The sequence below is a fragment of the Condylostylus longicornis genome, unplaced genomic scaffold (genome assembly GCF_029603195.1).
Source record: "Condylostylus longicornis isolate FDR11 unplaced genomic scaffold, ASM2960319v2 ptg000026l, whole genome shotgun sequence".
NCBI lineage: Eukaryota > Metazoa > Arthropoda > Insecta > Diptera > Dolichopodidae > Condylostylus > Condylostylus longicornis.
In genome coordinates, this window is record NW_026577995.1 from 4,016,520 (window position 1) to 4,034,486 (window position 17,967).

The window sequence follows — 17,967 nt, forward strand, 5'->3', positions numbered from 1 at the left end:
GAGTACAATTGAGGTGAGTAATATCTATTACATGTTTTTCTTTATATAGCTGATAATATCGCTATTTAATATTAGTAATAGCAATATTTGGAATTTTTGTAGTTCAACTGTTTAAATGATCTATTAACATGTTTCAAAAAAAACAAAGTTGCAAAATGAATTCTAAGTAGCCTTAAGTGTTTGTAAAAAAATGTTCATGTAAAATTGTTACAATAATTGGATGAGAATGAAGATAACGCACAAGATTGAATAATTTAAAAATAAAAAATTATTTTCAGTAAATTAAAAAATTACTTCACTTAAGAGAAACATTACTCAATTACCCAAGTAACAAAAATACCCGCTTCTGCAAAAAAAATTTAATTTTTAGATTAAATTAGTTCACAATTCGAGTCCTCTTCTAAAAGAAATTATTTGTTTTCAGTAATTTGCCTCGATTCTACAGGAAATTTATCGTTTAATCAAATAAATTGCAAAAATTCTACAAAAACGAATAAAATTTTTTATTGTACGGCGAAAATTTGATTGTACAATGAATGCAAAATTGAACGAATTACTTTATTCATTCGACAATTTCAAATCCGGTTTCCATTCCGCCCACCTGCCCATCTGTCTGTGTATCTATTTACAAAATGTTTACACCATTTAATATAGAAGACTGCCATTTAAAATACAAATAGAGCTATAATTTTTGAGTTAAAAATTCATTAATTAAAACCATTATATTTGAACAGTAAATTAAAAGAGTGTGAAATTTTAGTAGCTACTAGGCAGTAATTAATTTTTCATTTCGTTAGAAGAAAATTATTTCCCTACATCCTTCACTTTCCCAGTTATCGTTTCAGTCCCCTTGTATTTTCGAAACTACAAGCTATTTAAAATTTATCTAAAGCTGTAAAGGTAAATGTTTTGCCATCAAAAAAAAATAATTATTTATCTTAACACATCACACCTTAAAAACCCATGAATTTGATCACAGTATTAATGCAATTTTTAATTTTTGTTCTTTCTCCGAAAAGTATGCAATAATTTTAATTTCAAAATAATTCTGCTATATATATATATATATCAACGAGAATAATTTGAGTAGAAGATTTTTTTTTTAAATATTTATGTTTCATGTATTTTTTCCATGTACCACGCAAATGATCAGGCAATCGGAATATTTTCAAAATACAATCGGATATTTTCAGAAATGTCCCCAAATAGTTTTTATTGTGAATTACTTGGGTTTATACAATTCAAATCCACTAAATGAAATTTCTTTTTAAACTCAGTAACTCTCTAAAAAAAAATGAATTTTAAATTAATTCGAGAGCAATGTTTCTTCTTGTGTTATCTTTTACTCACACAGAAAAAAAAACAAGTATGAAAAAGCACAAAAAAAAAAGTATAGAACCCTTCAATATTTTCGGTCTCCTTTTCTTTTCTAATGATCGGCACAAATCCTGTTGTAACTGAATTCCATTTATTATCAACGATGTAGGTAAGTTTTTATCTTTTGATTTATTTTTCAACTCAATTTTTGTTTTTTTTTTTTTAATAGAATAAACGAAAAGCGTACACATTTTTATAAACGCATTTCCATCTCGCCTGTGAAGTTTCAAACAAAACCAATTTTTTTTTTTTGTAATTTTGTACATGTGCTCTAAGTCATGTTTACGAAGATTATGTGTCTGCCGGTCAATTCTCTTCTTTGTTTTTGTTTTTACTTTTATTTTTCTCGCGACGGCTTGATTTAATTTTTTATTTCTTAATTTAAAATTCGAAAATATTTTTATAGTGTGTCATGTCCATGAACATTCTTTTATATATCATCTATAAATGTGTAAATATGTGTGCGATTGTATTTTAAAATTATTTATTTGATGCGATACTCTTTAAAAATTTACAAATTATACAAAAACAAGCAAAATGTTTCAATTTGTTCATATAAATAATCAACTGATATATGCGAATTATAGAGCATAAAAAAATCACTCTATAAGAATAAATGATGCATTCAATGATGAATGTATTTGGAGATTGAAAATCCAAAATGACTACGCGCCTAAAAGATCTTTAATAAATTATCATCAATTTTTACTTACGTATAATTTAGTAAAATCTTATGCAAATAACCATTTACATAATCGTCCATTAATTGGATGATTTTCATATTTTTCATAACTCAATATTTTTTATAAGTGTATACAGAGAACGAAATAATATGGAACGCCTGTCATATTGTAATCATAATATGTTTATCAAAATTTATCCCGATAATTATTCTGAAATTTGAAAATGCATGTTTATTAAATTAATCTCAAAACCCAAGATTTGTCTTCTATCCAACTTCCGTAATCCGAAAATTGGCCTGAAAGGATCCGAAAAAAGCTGGACACTTTATAATATCTATTATGTACACGTCGTTGTAAAGATAATGTCGATCTCTTTAATTTTTGTTAGAACACATTCTCATGCCAGTTTAGCTATTAAAACCCTTGGAAAGTTGCAAGCATGATATAGTTTACGTGCAAAGAGTAAAGAAAAGTTTCAATCAATTTGGAAGTCAAATTTACTAACAGGCTGCCTTTGGGACCGAAAAAAACTCAAAAATTATGTAAATCATTTAAACTGACCAAAAAAAAATTTGGCGAGACTTACAGTTTTTGTAAAAATGCTATTAAAAAAGTCAACTCTGCAATGTAAAATTGTTCTTCGATTTTATACCCGTACGAAAATATTTTGGAAGATTATACTAAATTTGCCTTACCGTTTATAACGCTAAGGAGTAATGGTCTGTGATATAGTCTCAAGTTTATGTTTTTGATCTGCGTCGAATTCTGAGTCGATTTAGCTTTGTATGTCTGTCCGTCCGCCCGAACAATAACTCCAATTAACTAATTGAGCTAAGTTCAACAAATTTTTACAAACTCTATTTAAATTGAGTATGATCGAAGCACTAGTTCGCCATACAACTTCAATTTGGGTCATATCATTTTTTAAAATTTTGCATAAATTAATATGTTAATACGACAACTTAAAGTATCTAATATCTTATAATTAGTCTATCTCATAGTCTATCTTATAAAGTCCTGAAATTCTAACAATTTATATTGGAGGCTATATATAAATTTCATGTGGAAACATTATTCTTCTTATATGTAAGTATTATATAAAATTCACGAATAGTTCTGATTTTTATTAGATTTAATTGACATAAAATTATTGAATGTCATTTAAGTAAGCCAATGTTTCTAATATTCATATTAAAAATTCATATTATAAATTTTAAAATACCTACAATTTACCATGTACAATACAAAATTTTAATAAACTTCGCCTAAATAAATATTTAATTAATATAGTATATTAAAATATATGCCCGACATTATTTTATGATACGAAAATTTCAAATAATTTTAAATAATTACCATTATTATGCATTCCATTGCCAAGGTAATTTAATAAAAAAGAAAAAATATTTCTATTCAATAGAGACTACGTTAATTCGCTAGAGATTGTCAGTTCACTGTATAGAGAATTGTACAAATTTTTATACAAATTTTATTCTTTTTCATTTTATATATTTTGATTTTTGAACAAATGTACAAATTATACAGTTATTTCAACTTCATAGATTATCCAGTGCCATTCAATTATTACAATTTTTTATTTTATTTTTTTTTAACTCTGTATAGTTTGTTAATTTCAATTTCATGATTTTGCTATTACATATTTTTTATTATTTTTTTACTTATTTATTTCTTTATTATTCTTTATTAATTTTTTTACATTTATTTGATTATTGTATAAAATTCACCTTGGTACAAATTTTTAATAGTTTGTTTGTTTGTTTGAATCAAAAGATTGATTGTTGCTTGATTTTGTTTTTATTTATAAGAAAATATTTTATAGGAATAAAAATGTTGCGAGAGATTGTTGTGCTACTTAATTTTTTTTCTATTTCTTTCTTTACTTGTTCATTATTGTTATTATTGTTTACTTTTATGATTAATAAGCTTTCACGCTTTATTAGTGATTTTGCATTATTCATAAATGTTATAAAAAAAAAATAAAATGAAAAAGAAAAAATCAAATCGTTGTTATCTTTTTTTTTGTTCTCTTTCTTCTATAAAAATTACGCTCATTCATCTTAAAAGGATGCCGCTCCTTTATGAATTTGTAAAAAGAATAATAATAGATTGTTTATTTTGTAGAGAACTAAAGAGAAACATGCATTATATAATTCTTTATAATCAATCAATTTTATGTAAAAATATTATTCAAAATTTATTTTAAATTATTTTAAAATTAGCAAATTTTATAACATAAAATAGACATTTTATCATCTTAAGTGTAATGCAAATCTGTATTTAAAATAAACTTGGGTCAAACCAATGATTTATAAAGGAGCATTTTTCCCTTCAACATATGAAAATAATGCTGTTGACAGCAAACAATTTATTACATTATTTAAATTGCATTCATTCGAATATCAAATTATATCAAATGATTGCATACATTTAGGATGAGACAAAACAAAAATGAAAGAGGCATTAAAATAACGATCGAATTCAAGGATTAACTTACCAAAAGGTTAAGAAAATATAATGGCAAAAAAGTTTTTTTCTTGAAAAGTAAGTTCCTGGTAAAAATCTATTAATATATAAAATTTCAGCTTTCTCTCTTAAAAGTTGTAGAAATTTTAGAAACAGACACATGGATAGACAGACCGATAGGTTATTTTTGAAAATTTAGGTTTATTCCAGTACCAAACTTGCAGCAAATTTTATAATTTAGACAAATTTGAAAATTTTGCAACTTTTTTTGATCTATGGTTAAGTTCTAATTTAGAACTTAATGCTTTTTCATACTCTAACAAAGACGTGTTTTTGATTTTACACCACATGTTTGTTTCTCATCTCCTTTATGTTCATTTTTTGACAACTACCTTTCTTTTCTAAACCAAACAAAGTGCTACCCATTTGGAAATAACCTCATTAAATTGGCTTGAGTTCAACCATTAACCAATACGTATGTAACGAAAAAAATATTAAACATGAAAATTTATGTTTTCTTTTTGACATATTGTAAATTACATAAATTTCAAAATATAAGATGAATTCGATTTGTTACTCATTTTACCCTAAATTTTATAATATTCATTTTATTTTAAAAAAATTTTTCAGTCCATAAAAGTAACACAATTATTATAGATTTAAAATATTATTATTAAAATATTTCGTGGGTAAATTGATCTGACAATAATATTATTTTAATATTTTAATCATCTCTTTTATGTAAATTGTGTTTTTTTTTTTCAAAATATAAATTAAGTGTATATAAAAACACCTCTTTAAATTGTAAATAAGTAAATGCCCTTTAAATATTTAATGTACTTGTATAGATCTAATAAGTTATAAGAAAAATACATAAATCCAAAATTAAATTAGTTTATGGTTAATATTTGAACGTGGGATTTTTCATTTTTTTATTTTAAATATTTCACATTATTTGTTTGGTTTGTTATTTAATTTTAAAATTTGTATGTTTTTTAACTGATTTTGGAATTATTATTACAGTAAAAGTTACATATTTTTAAGTAAATCTTATATACAAACTTTAATTGGACAATAAATCAGCTTTCATATTAAATCTTTACTGAATTACGTTTATATTGAGTATATTGCATTAATTGAGTAATCAGTTACTTTGAATTGACAGTTCATTTTGTCAAAATTGACATTATTAACTTCAAAACAATTAAAAAACGCGTAAATCGTATGTGTGATCGCCGCCAGAGTTTTTTGCTGGGTTGAATCATAATAATATATATTCTAAAACTATTATGAACTCAAAGCTAATTCTCTTATTGAATTAAACTTCCTTTTAATTCGAAAAAGACAGCTCATTTATTGTTCTAGTACAGCAAAGAAATTGTCTTTTTATAATTAAAGGAAGTTGTCTTTAGTTTAAAATATTTGATAAATTGAAGATTTTAAAAATTGTCAACATATTTTATAAAATTTTTATATATATGCGATTGTTCTTAAATAAAATATTTACTTGATTAAAAAGCATAATCTAAGCCATACAGTCGGAATTTTGACTTCTTATTTTCATAAAAAATTGTTATGGACGAAGGTGGCGCACTTAAAGGAATATAGTCAATACTAGCTTTCCTGAAAAACATTTCGGCCTATTACGGGTGATTACGGTAGTTTAATCTTTAATCTAGCATTTTATAGTGTGAATAATTTTAACCTAAACGAAAATATAAGCGTTTTACAAAATTCTTCATTTTCACACAATTACCCACGGGTATGGGTAATTACCCCCATACATAATAATTTAAAGGAAAAAAAAATTCAGATCCAACTAGTAAAATATTTGACCAGATAAAAGCCAAATACTGTACAATTTAGGACAAGATAGTTTATAAATTGTCCGCAAAAAATCTATGTGACAGATAAGTCATTCAATTTAATTTACTATTTGTAAAAAAAGCACAACATTGTTATCATTATAGTCTAAAAAATTGTCATTGCTAAGCAAAATAAATTGTTTTAACAAAAAAAAATAGCATTCTATTAAAAAATATTTTTATAGTAAACCAATTGTTCTACAAAAATAAAAAAAATTAAACTGAGATCAATTAAAATTTTCTTTAATATGGGCATAAAATTAATTTTGAAAATAAAAAAATCACATTTACACTTGCGTGTACGGTGAATTATAAATTTTAAATGCCTATTATATTTCGTAATAATCTTTTGTAATGAATAATCAATTAACCACAACAAAAAAAAAAAATATTAAAAGTGCAATTTAAAAAATTTGCATAAAATTCTATAAAATTTTTCAAGTTTTTATTGTTTTGATCCTAATTATTTACACACCACACATATGTACACGAGTACTTGCATACAATGTATGTATGTATGTTGGTACACTTGATCAAATTGTATTTGATTGAATTCTATGCTAATTGCTTTTTAAAAAATTATCGGAAACCATAAATATTAAGAATTTGTAACAATCAAATCAAAAAAAAAAAAAACGAATTTTAACATTATTTTTATTTTCAATGAAAAATTTTTTTTTTGTAAGCAAAATAATTCCACACCCAATTTTTATATAAAAAAAAAACTAAAACCTAAATAAAGCCTAATAATGTATGCATAATAACATGTAATTCATGATTTTAATTTTTTCACTTTATTATTTTTTTTTTCTTAAATTACAGTCAACACCAATTGGTACAACAATATTTCGTAAAATTCAAGCATTAGATAAAGATGCTGGCGTTAACGGTTTAGTTGAATATTTTATTATGCCATCGACTGGCAACATAACACAAAATGATAAATTAAATGTTGCTGATGGATATGGAACATTTGAAATTTCTTTTCCACATCAAGGACAGGTGAGTGAATTCAAAATTTTGTATAAAAAATAATTTATACATTGTATATACATATATGTGGCAGCTATGTATATTAATGTCTATTAGATATTTAATAAAAAATTGAATAATAAATTCAATTATAATTTTTTTTTTTGTTTTCTTATTGTTACAGGTTACTTTAGCTAAAAATTTAGATTATGAACGAATACAACAATATCAGTTAATTGTTGTTGCTTCGGTAAGTTAAATGAATTTTTTTTTTTTTAAAATTCACCTTTAAATCACCTAACAAATAATTTTATTATTTTAGAATAACCATTAATTTAATCAATTTTAAGAAAGATTTAGGTTCATGAACTTTAATTTAAATTTTTAATTTATTTTTGAAAGTAAATTTTAATTTTTTTTTTCTCAAACGCTTTAATTACTTTAAATCTCTTTAAAATCAAACTATTAGAGAAAGATGAAATTAATCAAACTATAACAAGAATAAAAGTTTTTACTTTACAAAGAATTTTAATTCAAAGAATAACAAATTCATTAAAAACAAGAAGAAATAGGGTTGTAAAAGTGAATTCTAAGATAAAACGACACGAATATTTTCGAAGATAGCCGAAAAAAAAGCACCTTATCGCCTTTCATTTAAACTAACACCGATCCCACAATCAGCTTTTCTAAAAAATATACTCAAGTTACCCATCTTTTTTGTGTCAATTTTGAACATTGTAGTTTGGCGGAAAATACTTTGAAGAAATTTACTGCCTTATACAATCCAAACAATTTTTTTCCGGACAATAATTGTCTTCATACTAAAATTTTAAATCTGAACGATGGTAATCGAAATAGTGCTCTTACCATCACTTGTGGTTTATCCAAAATATAAACACTGTAGCTTTTTTATTTTTCGAAATATGTTGCTCAATATAGTTTTATGTTATGACTAAAACAGACTAACGAACAGGCATATTTACTCACAATTCGTATATTTCTTTATTACATTAGAAGCATTGCAAACTGAGTGATAAATTCATAATACTCTTTAAATATTAAAGAGTAGTAACTACTTTTTCAGTGTGGGTATTACACACATTTTTATAAAGTTGATTTAACTGAAAAACACCAATTATAAAATTAAAGTGTAATTTTAAATTTTTGAATACATTGAACCTTACTTTTTATATTAAAAATAAAAAACAATAAATTTCAATTAAATAATAATAAAATTGTTATATAATAAGCAATAATTGAAATATAATAAATGCCCTTACTTAATATATTTCCAACAGTCTAGTTAAATTCAATATTTAATTTAATATTTAAAATATTTAAATTATAAATTATAATAATCGAAAACAACTTAATCAAGCTGCTTGATAAACATTCTGAAAAGTTTAGTATATGACCTTAAAATGTCCAAAAAATTAAAAATATTTAATTTAGGTTAAATTAATTATTGTAAATAATGAAAAATAATTAATTTTTAATTGAACTTTATAGCCTTTTTTTATTTTAATTTTAAATATCGCCACTTCCTTAAACAAAATTCACTTCCTTTTGTCTTTCCAAGGTAATTACAGTAACAATAATTTTGTTTAAATAATAAATTGTAATAGGTTTTGTGGTTGCAAACTTATATAGATAATAAACTTAATATGGTACACCTTATTAATATTATAAGTCCATAATATAATTCCTTCATTAAAACCAAAGAATAAATGTATTGTGCTAAAGAAATTAAGGAAACGACCCTGTTTTGACTGGATTCATGAACAAGTAGCATATCGAAAAAAAAACACATGACGTATTTTCTCTCCCTCTCTAATTAGTAATGAGAAGGCGGAAAATCTTGGTTGAAAGGTGTTCTATAATTCAAATTTAATATGTCAGAGTTCTACTTCAAAGTGCCAAAGGCAACGCTCACACGTGCTTTGAGTACAATATTTGACGAAACATAGGGAAAAATAGCGCATTAAAGTAAAAGTATATCAACTAAAAAACACAAATTTATCAAAACTGTAAAATCGTCTGAATTTTTTACACATCCGAATAAAATACAATCAATTGTTATTTTGTACCATTTTTTTCACAATTAACCATTTTTTCTCTGCGATCTCATTAGCACAATAAACAAAATCAAATGATTTGTAAAATTTTCAATAGTTGCGGGCATCAAGTACAAAAATATTATTTGGTTCTAATTTATATTTTAAATAAAAATTAACGAAAGAAAGATGTTACAAAGACTAAACTTTATTGAGGTTATGTAGCAGTTAACATTTTACGAAAGAATTTTACGAAAACACATGAGAGTGCGAAAACTATTCACAATTTCCAAAATAAATACTAAAAATTTAGGTCATATGTGACTCAGTTTACCGAATATAATTAAAAAAATTTAGGTTATGTACCAATATGAAAATATTTTTAAAAAACTTTACTAAAAGAATGAATTTTTTTGTTTTCTGTGTTTAAATGAATTTCACTTTTCTTGACATCAATTCTTCCATTTTATTTATTGTGCTAATAAACACTACCCAAATATTTTAAAAATTTATAATATTAAAAATAATAAATCAATTTTCAATACCAAATCTTCTACATATACTCCAAGATATATAAGATTTTTATGGTATTTTTTTCTTCTATAAAAATTTTTATGCTTCCTATTATTAAAACAGTGTACCTATGGTATATACTAATTGAGTACAAAAAATGTTAAACATAGGTGCTTGGAATGTCATTTACAAAATATACATATTATATATTATTATAGAATAATTTTATAACTTTATTATACATAATTTCTATTATATACAATTCACTTTTCAAATGCAAAAGATTTGTGTTTAACCTAACAAAAAAAAATATAACAAATAATTGGCCCTCGTTGCATTATTGTACTTAAATAAAATTAGGAAAATTTTCAAATTTTTATTATTATAATAAAGTATATATGTAGATACTACATACATATATAGTATTAAATAATAAAAACTAAATATTATGGGTTTATAATAGAAAAAAATTATACTGAGAAAATAATATTATTTTTTAAAAAGCAAAAATATTGAAAATTCATTTAAATGATCATAAAAATATTTCATTGATTTTACCCAAATCCTCTATACACAAATACATATACACTACATTTGAACGAAATATAATATTTAAAATGAATTTATTGCACAAAAAACAATTCAATTTCCATGATATTTCAATAACAATAAAGATTTAATAATACCGATACGAATTGAATGAAAGCATTATTTAAGTTAAAAAACAAAAAAAAAAAAAACAAAAAAAAATTCATTGAAATTTGTTTTGTTTTCCAAAATTAATATAAACACAAATTTCATTTTATACTGATCAAAATCACAACCATCTATAAATATACAAATTATTATTATATTATACTATAATAATCAACATCATCACCAACATAATCAATATCATCAATATTTAAGACCTCATTTTAAGATAAAAATGCATATACAGTAAAAATTGTATACAACGAACCCTATACTCATGTAACTCGTCAGCATTTTTGCAATTTTCTCGAGTATAACAATAATTTTCGACACTCAGGCTACCATAGGGGCTCTAGATTTTTGTCAGATTTCCTCTCGAATGGTATAAGACCGTTTCGGCAAACTTGACTGGACTTGACATTATTGGGTCACCATGTGCTGGGTGACACGACACGTTGACGTAAGAGGAAACAAGGAAGCATATATGTTGGCTAAAGGGGGAGGACAGCTCCTGTTTTGTTTGGCCGGAGCACTTTTGCTGAATTGAACCAAGCTTAGAAATAAAGTAGAAGAGAAAAGGCTGAAGCTATGGAGGGCGCATCCAGTGCTGAATAATTACAACAGGGAGCGCTTTACGAAAATCATAAGGTATCACGTAAGAATTCTTATGGGTTCCTCATGGAATACTACAGACTTAAAAAGCAAACCTAAGAAAATCGGATTTGAAGACTGACGGGTCTTGCAGGAACTGTTGGGAAGAAACTCCAAAATGACCTTCTAAATGAGTGTGAAGCGTTGGTTTATAAGAAAAGGGGCAGCTTGGGTGAACCCTCACTGGTGGGCCTGCTGTGGGATATTTTCCCGAAAAATCCCGCATCATCTTTCTTTTTCCCGAATCATCATCGCATTCTGCGATCTACAATCCAAGCCTAGCTAAAAAAAGCTTGTACTTTTTTCAGAACAAAGTATTTTGGGTTTATATAGTTCATAATATAATAGTTTTACTGTATAAAACTTATTTTACTCTTCATGTATGCCTTCTTAACATTGTATATCATGTATGTTATGCTTATATAAAATTTTTTTATTGGCGATGCTATTGTAAATATTCAATATTAACTAAAAGAAAATATTCAACAATTCAACATAAATTTAAAAATATCGCGCAAAAATATCACAACATATCATAAACATTTTAATATTTATTTACATATATATTTTGAATCATTGTAATAAATCTCTGACAAATTGATATCAGATCAAAAAAAAAAAAAAAAAAAACTAGATACCTTTATATGAATACCTATGTGAATAAATGTTTATTATTAAATAAATTTAAAAAAAAAATAATATTAAAATTTTAAATGTGTAATCTTTTAGGAATATCGAAAATTAAATTTTTCACACTCTCGAACTGATCATCATTTCAAATGTACAATAAAAAAAATTTGTATTCAAATTATTAACAAAAATTACATAACCTTACATGAAATCTCTTTCTCAAAAATCGTCAATTAAATATTAAATGTCAAAAATAATTTTAAAATTAAATTGAAATTTATTGAAGAAATCTACCATAAATCTTGTATAGTTATGCGGGCTAATCAAAAATTATAATATTTGTCAAAATTGGCTGAAAATTTTAATTATTATTAATTAAACATTTCAATATCAAATTGACATAGTCTGACAAAAATGTTTACATAAATTTTATAAACCCAAACATTTACGATTGTTGTAAAATTTTCGCTATATCACAGTAATCCAATTATAGTAATAGAATCTTTAAGACATACGATATGTCAAAATATTCTTTTGCTTATACGAGTATGTATATGAAAACTATTTGAGCTACTCTCTGAATCGCATTCAAATCAAATGAAATTTGACATTTAGATATTTTTATAAACTATTCGAAAAATTTTGTTAATTAAGTTGAATTTATTTTCCAGTTATCGCTATAAATCGATTCAGTATTCAATGTTAAACAATTATTTTCACCTTTTTCTGATTATTACCTGTCACTTTTACTAAATATATACATGTAAATATAACTTGCCGTACGGATATGCAATAAAATTATTAAAATTTTTATAATTGCACTTTTTCTAAACAATTATAAAATTATTCCTGTCTTATTCCTATTATCAAAATATAAATTTTCTTGCCATCAACACCGACACCCGATGTAAACGATTCTATTAATTTAATAGTAATCGATATTATTTATGACATAATAAATGATTTAATTAAGTGTCATTTGTTATTCAATATTATAATTGAAGTGATGATTAAATAAAAAAATATTCTGATTATTTTTATGATGTAATTAATTGCAACATTCTATATTGAATTATGTTATACGAAAATATTCTGAATAAATTAAAATTCACAAAAGAAATGTTAAAATAATCATAAAAGATAATTAATACACGTCATGTCTTACTCTTTGGATTGAAAATGACATAAAATTTTAGTTCATTTTTGAATTAATTCACAAGTTGAATAGAATTTCTATAAAAAGAATTAAAATAAATTTGAAAATTTTTCCATTTATTATTCAAAATTTATTTTAGCTAAAAGAAGAACTAAACGTGATAATAAACTAATTTCTGCCCCGCAAGTTATGCAAATTTTTAATAAATCAATAAATTTCATTCTTTTTTTGTTGGAAAAGTTTTTTTTGTAACTAAATTACTTAAATATTAACTAATAATTTTATTCAATTTATTTTGTAATTATAATGAACATAAGTGGCCACTTATATTCTTTAAATAGAATTTTTTTCTTTTGATCCAAAGTCATTCTTTCAACTTTTATTAAGATATAAAATTTTTTCGTACCATTCTTGATAAAAGAAAAGAAAAATTGTACTTAATTTGCAAATCATTGGTTCGACGTCAACATAAAATTTTTATTATAATAGATTTTAATCTGTTAATATTCATTAATTTTAAAAGAAACTTCTTTTTTTAATGTTCTACAATATAAAAGATTGCAATTAAATTAAAATCACATCTTAACTATACAAAATTTTTTATGTATAGACGTTCAATTTAACATTAAATTTTAATTGAAGACTAGAATATAAAATTGATTTTTATATTATTTTACAATATTATTAAAATTCTCACCTATTATTTTATTATAAATATATATATAAAAAAAAAGATATTATAAATTTCGTAATCAGTTTATTAGAGCATTTTTTCATAGCAAAATTTAACCAAATTTTTATTCTCTCATAATAGAATTTGCTAAAAATTATGACCTAAAATTTTACTGAATAAATAATTTGAGCACAGAGAATTCAATTATTACCATAATTACCACTCGCTTCGATTCCGAGTCAATTTAAGCAATTTTACTTTATTTTTTTGTAATATGGGATGCATTTATCAGCTCGATCTACATGCTCATTAATTAATGAAGTTCGATTATTAATGAAGTTCAACTCTACAAATTCATTAATGAAATTAGTACGAATATTTCAACTTATAAAGAATTTGAATTGTTTGATTTACTTATTGCTGGCTAAATAACCTACTATTTCTATAGTACAAAAATAAATTTCATTTTTCTCACATGAATTCCATAGAAATTACTGACTATATCTTAAACACTTTAGAGAATTACATACGTATATAAAATAATAACATATTATTTTCTAATTTGCCTTTTATTTTTTAATCTCTTTTACTTTTTCTTTAAATCTAATGTTATTGTTCAATTTCATTACTATGCATTATTTTGGAATTTGTGTCCTGTTTTATTTAAGTTAAAGATAAGGCTTACATACATAATATTGTAATAAAATGTGGTTACATCTGCGAATTTTTGTTTTTTTGTATTGGATATTTTTTCATTCTAATTTGCTTTCCATTTTCACTTGATTTCATTTCGAATTTGGAAAAATAAAAAGAGAAATTGAAAGGGAAGCTTACAATTTAAAAATAAATTTTTGTTTTGCAGACATTTGGTACTCTGTTCCCTTGTACACAATTTTCTATATAAAATTTCTATATGTATTTTTATATTGTAAAAGATAATGCAAGTATAGTTTGTACTATAAAATCAGATTAACTAAAATTCCTCTATTCACTGATTCCTTGAATTATTTTTACTCGCACTAAATGTGAGTAAAAATATTACCAACATTTGTTACTCACATTTAGTATTCTAATATTACTTACATTATATATTATAATGTGTTCGTATTTCATAACACCTATTATGTCATCTGAAATTTGTAGTAATTATTAACGATTAATAAAATCCTTAAATCATAGACTTGAATCACCGAATAGAATTGAATAGTTTTTTATAAATATTATAAAATATTGAGTAAATGACAGAGAATTTTAATATTTTTCAAATAACACAAAATTATTATGTAGAAAATAATTGAATTCTTCAAAATATTTCATGGCAGCATTTCCAAATTCAAGAAAATCACTATTATTGACTATCAAATCAAAAAAAATATAAAGATATTTCGAACTTTACTTCAGAACATATAAATGGGCAGTATGTGCTTTAAAACCGAATAAATTTCGAAATTTTTAAAAAATTTCTAAAAATTTGTAATGCCCACCGCCGCTTACAAAAAATACCGAACACTAAGAAATAATATCGTTAACCCGACTAGCTTGAAAATTGTACTCCTCCTATGTGAAAACGTTTTCCACGTTCCCTTCGAAAAGTGTAAGGCGCAGTGATTTTTTTGTTTTGTATTTTCGTTATTGTGTGTTTTTTTCTGTTCTTCTTCATTTTTTCTCATAATATAAAAAATCAATTTTAATTCTTATATTGTATATTAAAATATTCAGGTGTTTCCATTCATATAATAATGAAACAAAAAGTTAATAAATAAAATAAAGAAATAAGATAAAAGCAAAAGTAAATCATAAAGAAATGAAAATTTTTATAAAGAAAATGAAATTGAATTCATTGGTTTTAAAAATTCTTGTTTTTTTTTTTTATTATTTTTAACAGATTATAGGTTAACATAAGTCCTGAAGCTATATACATATATAAGAGAAACAATTTTTGTACATTAATTTCATTTATTATTTATTTATTTTGAAAAGATTTAAATAATACTATAAAAAAATGAAGAGTAGAATCCAAAAAGATAAAAGAAGAATTAAAATAAAAAAATATTATTTATTTTTTTTCTTCTGATATTTTTTGAATTTTATGTTTTATAAATTATTTTCTACTTTTTTTTATCATTAATTCAATTTGGCATTGAAAATTAATGTAAAATTGTTGAATACATACATATATGAAATAAGAATAGAATTCCAGAAGAATCCCATGAGAAGAAGAGCAAAAAGAAGAAGAAGAAAAGATCTTATACAGATGAACAACGTACATTCATACTTGGATGCATACATACATACATACACATATTTTTATTGTAATAATTCCTTTTCTTTTGTTATTTTATTTTTATTATACAAAATATATTTGTATATATTTGCATGCACATTACGGTAGATTTTAGGTACTGATGTGTGACGTTGCCAATGTAACGTGACTCTACTAATCACTGAATATATTCAGTGTAAACATTTTGTTCATTTTCCTTTATTGTTTTGTTTCATTTTTCTTTACTTATTGTTATTATAATTTTTTTTTTTTTTTGTTAAAGATAAATTAGACTTGTACGTGCACCTATTATGAGAACAATTTCTAAAGAATTGATAGGAATTACAAAAAGCAAAAAATAAAAAATAATAAATAAAAATAAAACAATTAAGAATAAATTCTTTGTACTAAAAGAATATTTACTTAAAGTTTAACTATATATTACATTGAGTCTAAATCTACAGTCGAACACGTTTAATTGCAACACGCAAATAAGAAAAACTAATTCATTTGTATAGCATTATTTTGGCCACTTGTAATTTCTGTAGTTCTTCATAATATTCGTAAACCTTAACTGAAAATCACTTAATAGCACGCTTAATAACTTTTATAAACACAAAAATTTTTGACAATTTTGTCATTTGAAACAAAAATTGAAAAAATTAAAAAAAAAAATTTCCTTATAAATGAAAATATTTATGATTATTAGCAAAAAGAAAAATTCGTAAATAAAAGCCAACAAATTTTGTTTCACAGAATTTTGAAAGATTCAAAAAAATTGATGAGAAATTGTTGACGCAAAAAAAAGTAAAAAAAATTAAAAGATGAGAAAAATTGGAATTTTCTTAAAGTTCGAATGCTTGTATTTCCGGAAAAATATGTTAAATCAAATAACCCTCTGTTATTTATTTAAAGCCCTCTTAAATCTCTTTCAAAAACTATTTGTTTGAAACTTCTATCTTTTTTGGAACGGAAGTTATAGGCAAAAACACTTGGGTATGTTAAAATTACGCCGAATTTTCTTAAAATCCGTGTAGCTCGGAAATGGCTCCGAACAAAAATTTTATTCATTTTCGACCCTTTATCCGGTGGTATATGGCTCCTAACTTGTTTGTGAATCATCCTGTATATATAAGTGTTCTACTGTATTAAGTTTAGTGAGTCTACTTTATAAGTAAACATTTATACATATTTGATTTTTTTTTTTTATTTTTTAATTAAAATTTATTTATTTTTTTTTATCTTTCAACATAATATTCTGAAACATCTGTGTGTATATTCAAAATAGAAAAATATTTATCTTATATTGGAATCAAATCCAGACTAAAAAACAAACATAAAAAATAAAACAATCTTTATTTTTTAATATACTAAATTCAAATAAAACATTTAAGATCAATTTAAAATTTAATAAGAATAAAATAACAATTATTATTATTAAAATCAAAAAAGAAAAACTAATATATCCTATAATAACAAGAATGCAAAACAAATAAGAAAAAATACTATAATTTTTGACTTAAGGTGCTTTTTATTACTAACTTTTAATGTTGTATACACAGAAATCTCACAAAATATAACAGTCACGACTTTAATAGTAGTGATAAAAGAAACAAAAGATTTAAATATTTATTATACACATAGCAAACGTATAACATAAAGAATTTACCGAATCAAATTAAATTGAATCAAATGTTAGGTTAGAGGTAGGTAGATCCTATTATTATATAACAATCTTAAATATTTGTATAATACAAATTTTCTTGTATAAAATTTTCCTGTTTTATTATACATTAAATATATTGTTTAAAATTAAATAATAGCTGATATCAAAGATATTCGTGAGGGTGTAGTGACTATACCTTAATATCAATTTAGTACATATGCATATGCATAAATATGTAGAAAATTATTAAAATCTATGAAATACGGTAGCTCGATATTCTTAATATT

The 17,967-nt window shown here is 23.6% G+C and overlaps 1 protein-coding gene across 1 annotated transcript in view; it reads left to right on the top strand.

Moving 5' to 3' along the window:
* The window catches only part of LOC129607043 (cadherin-99C), a 220,501-nt gene that overhangs the window by 190,501 nt on the left and 12,033 nt on the right, over positions 1-17,967 (top strand). The window contains exons 8-9 of the mRNA XM_055517737.1: positions 7,232-7,411; positions 7,566-7,631. Of these exons, the coding sequence (XP_055373712.1) occupies positions 7,232-7,411; positions 7,566-7,631 (246 nt within the window). The remainder of the gene's footprint in view (positions 1-7,231; positions 7,412-7,565; positions 7,632-17,967) is intronic.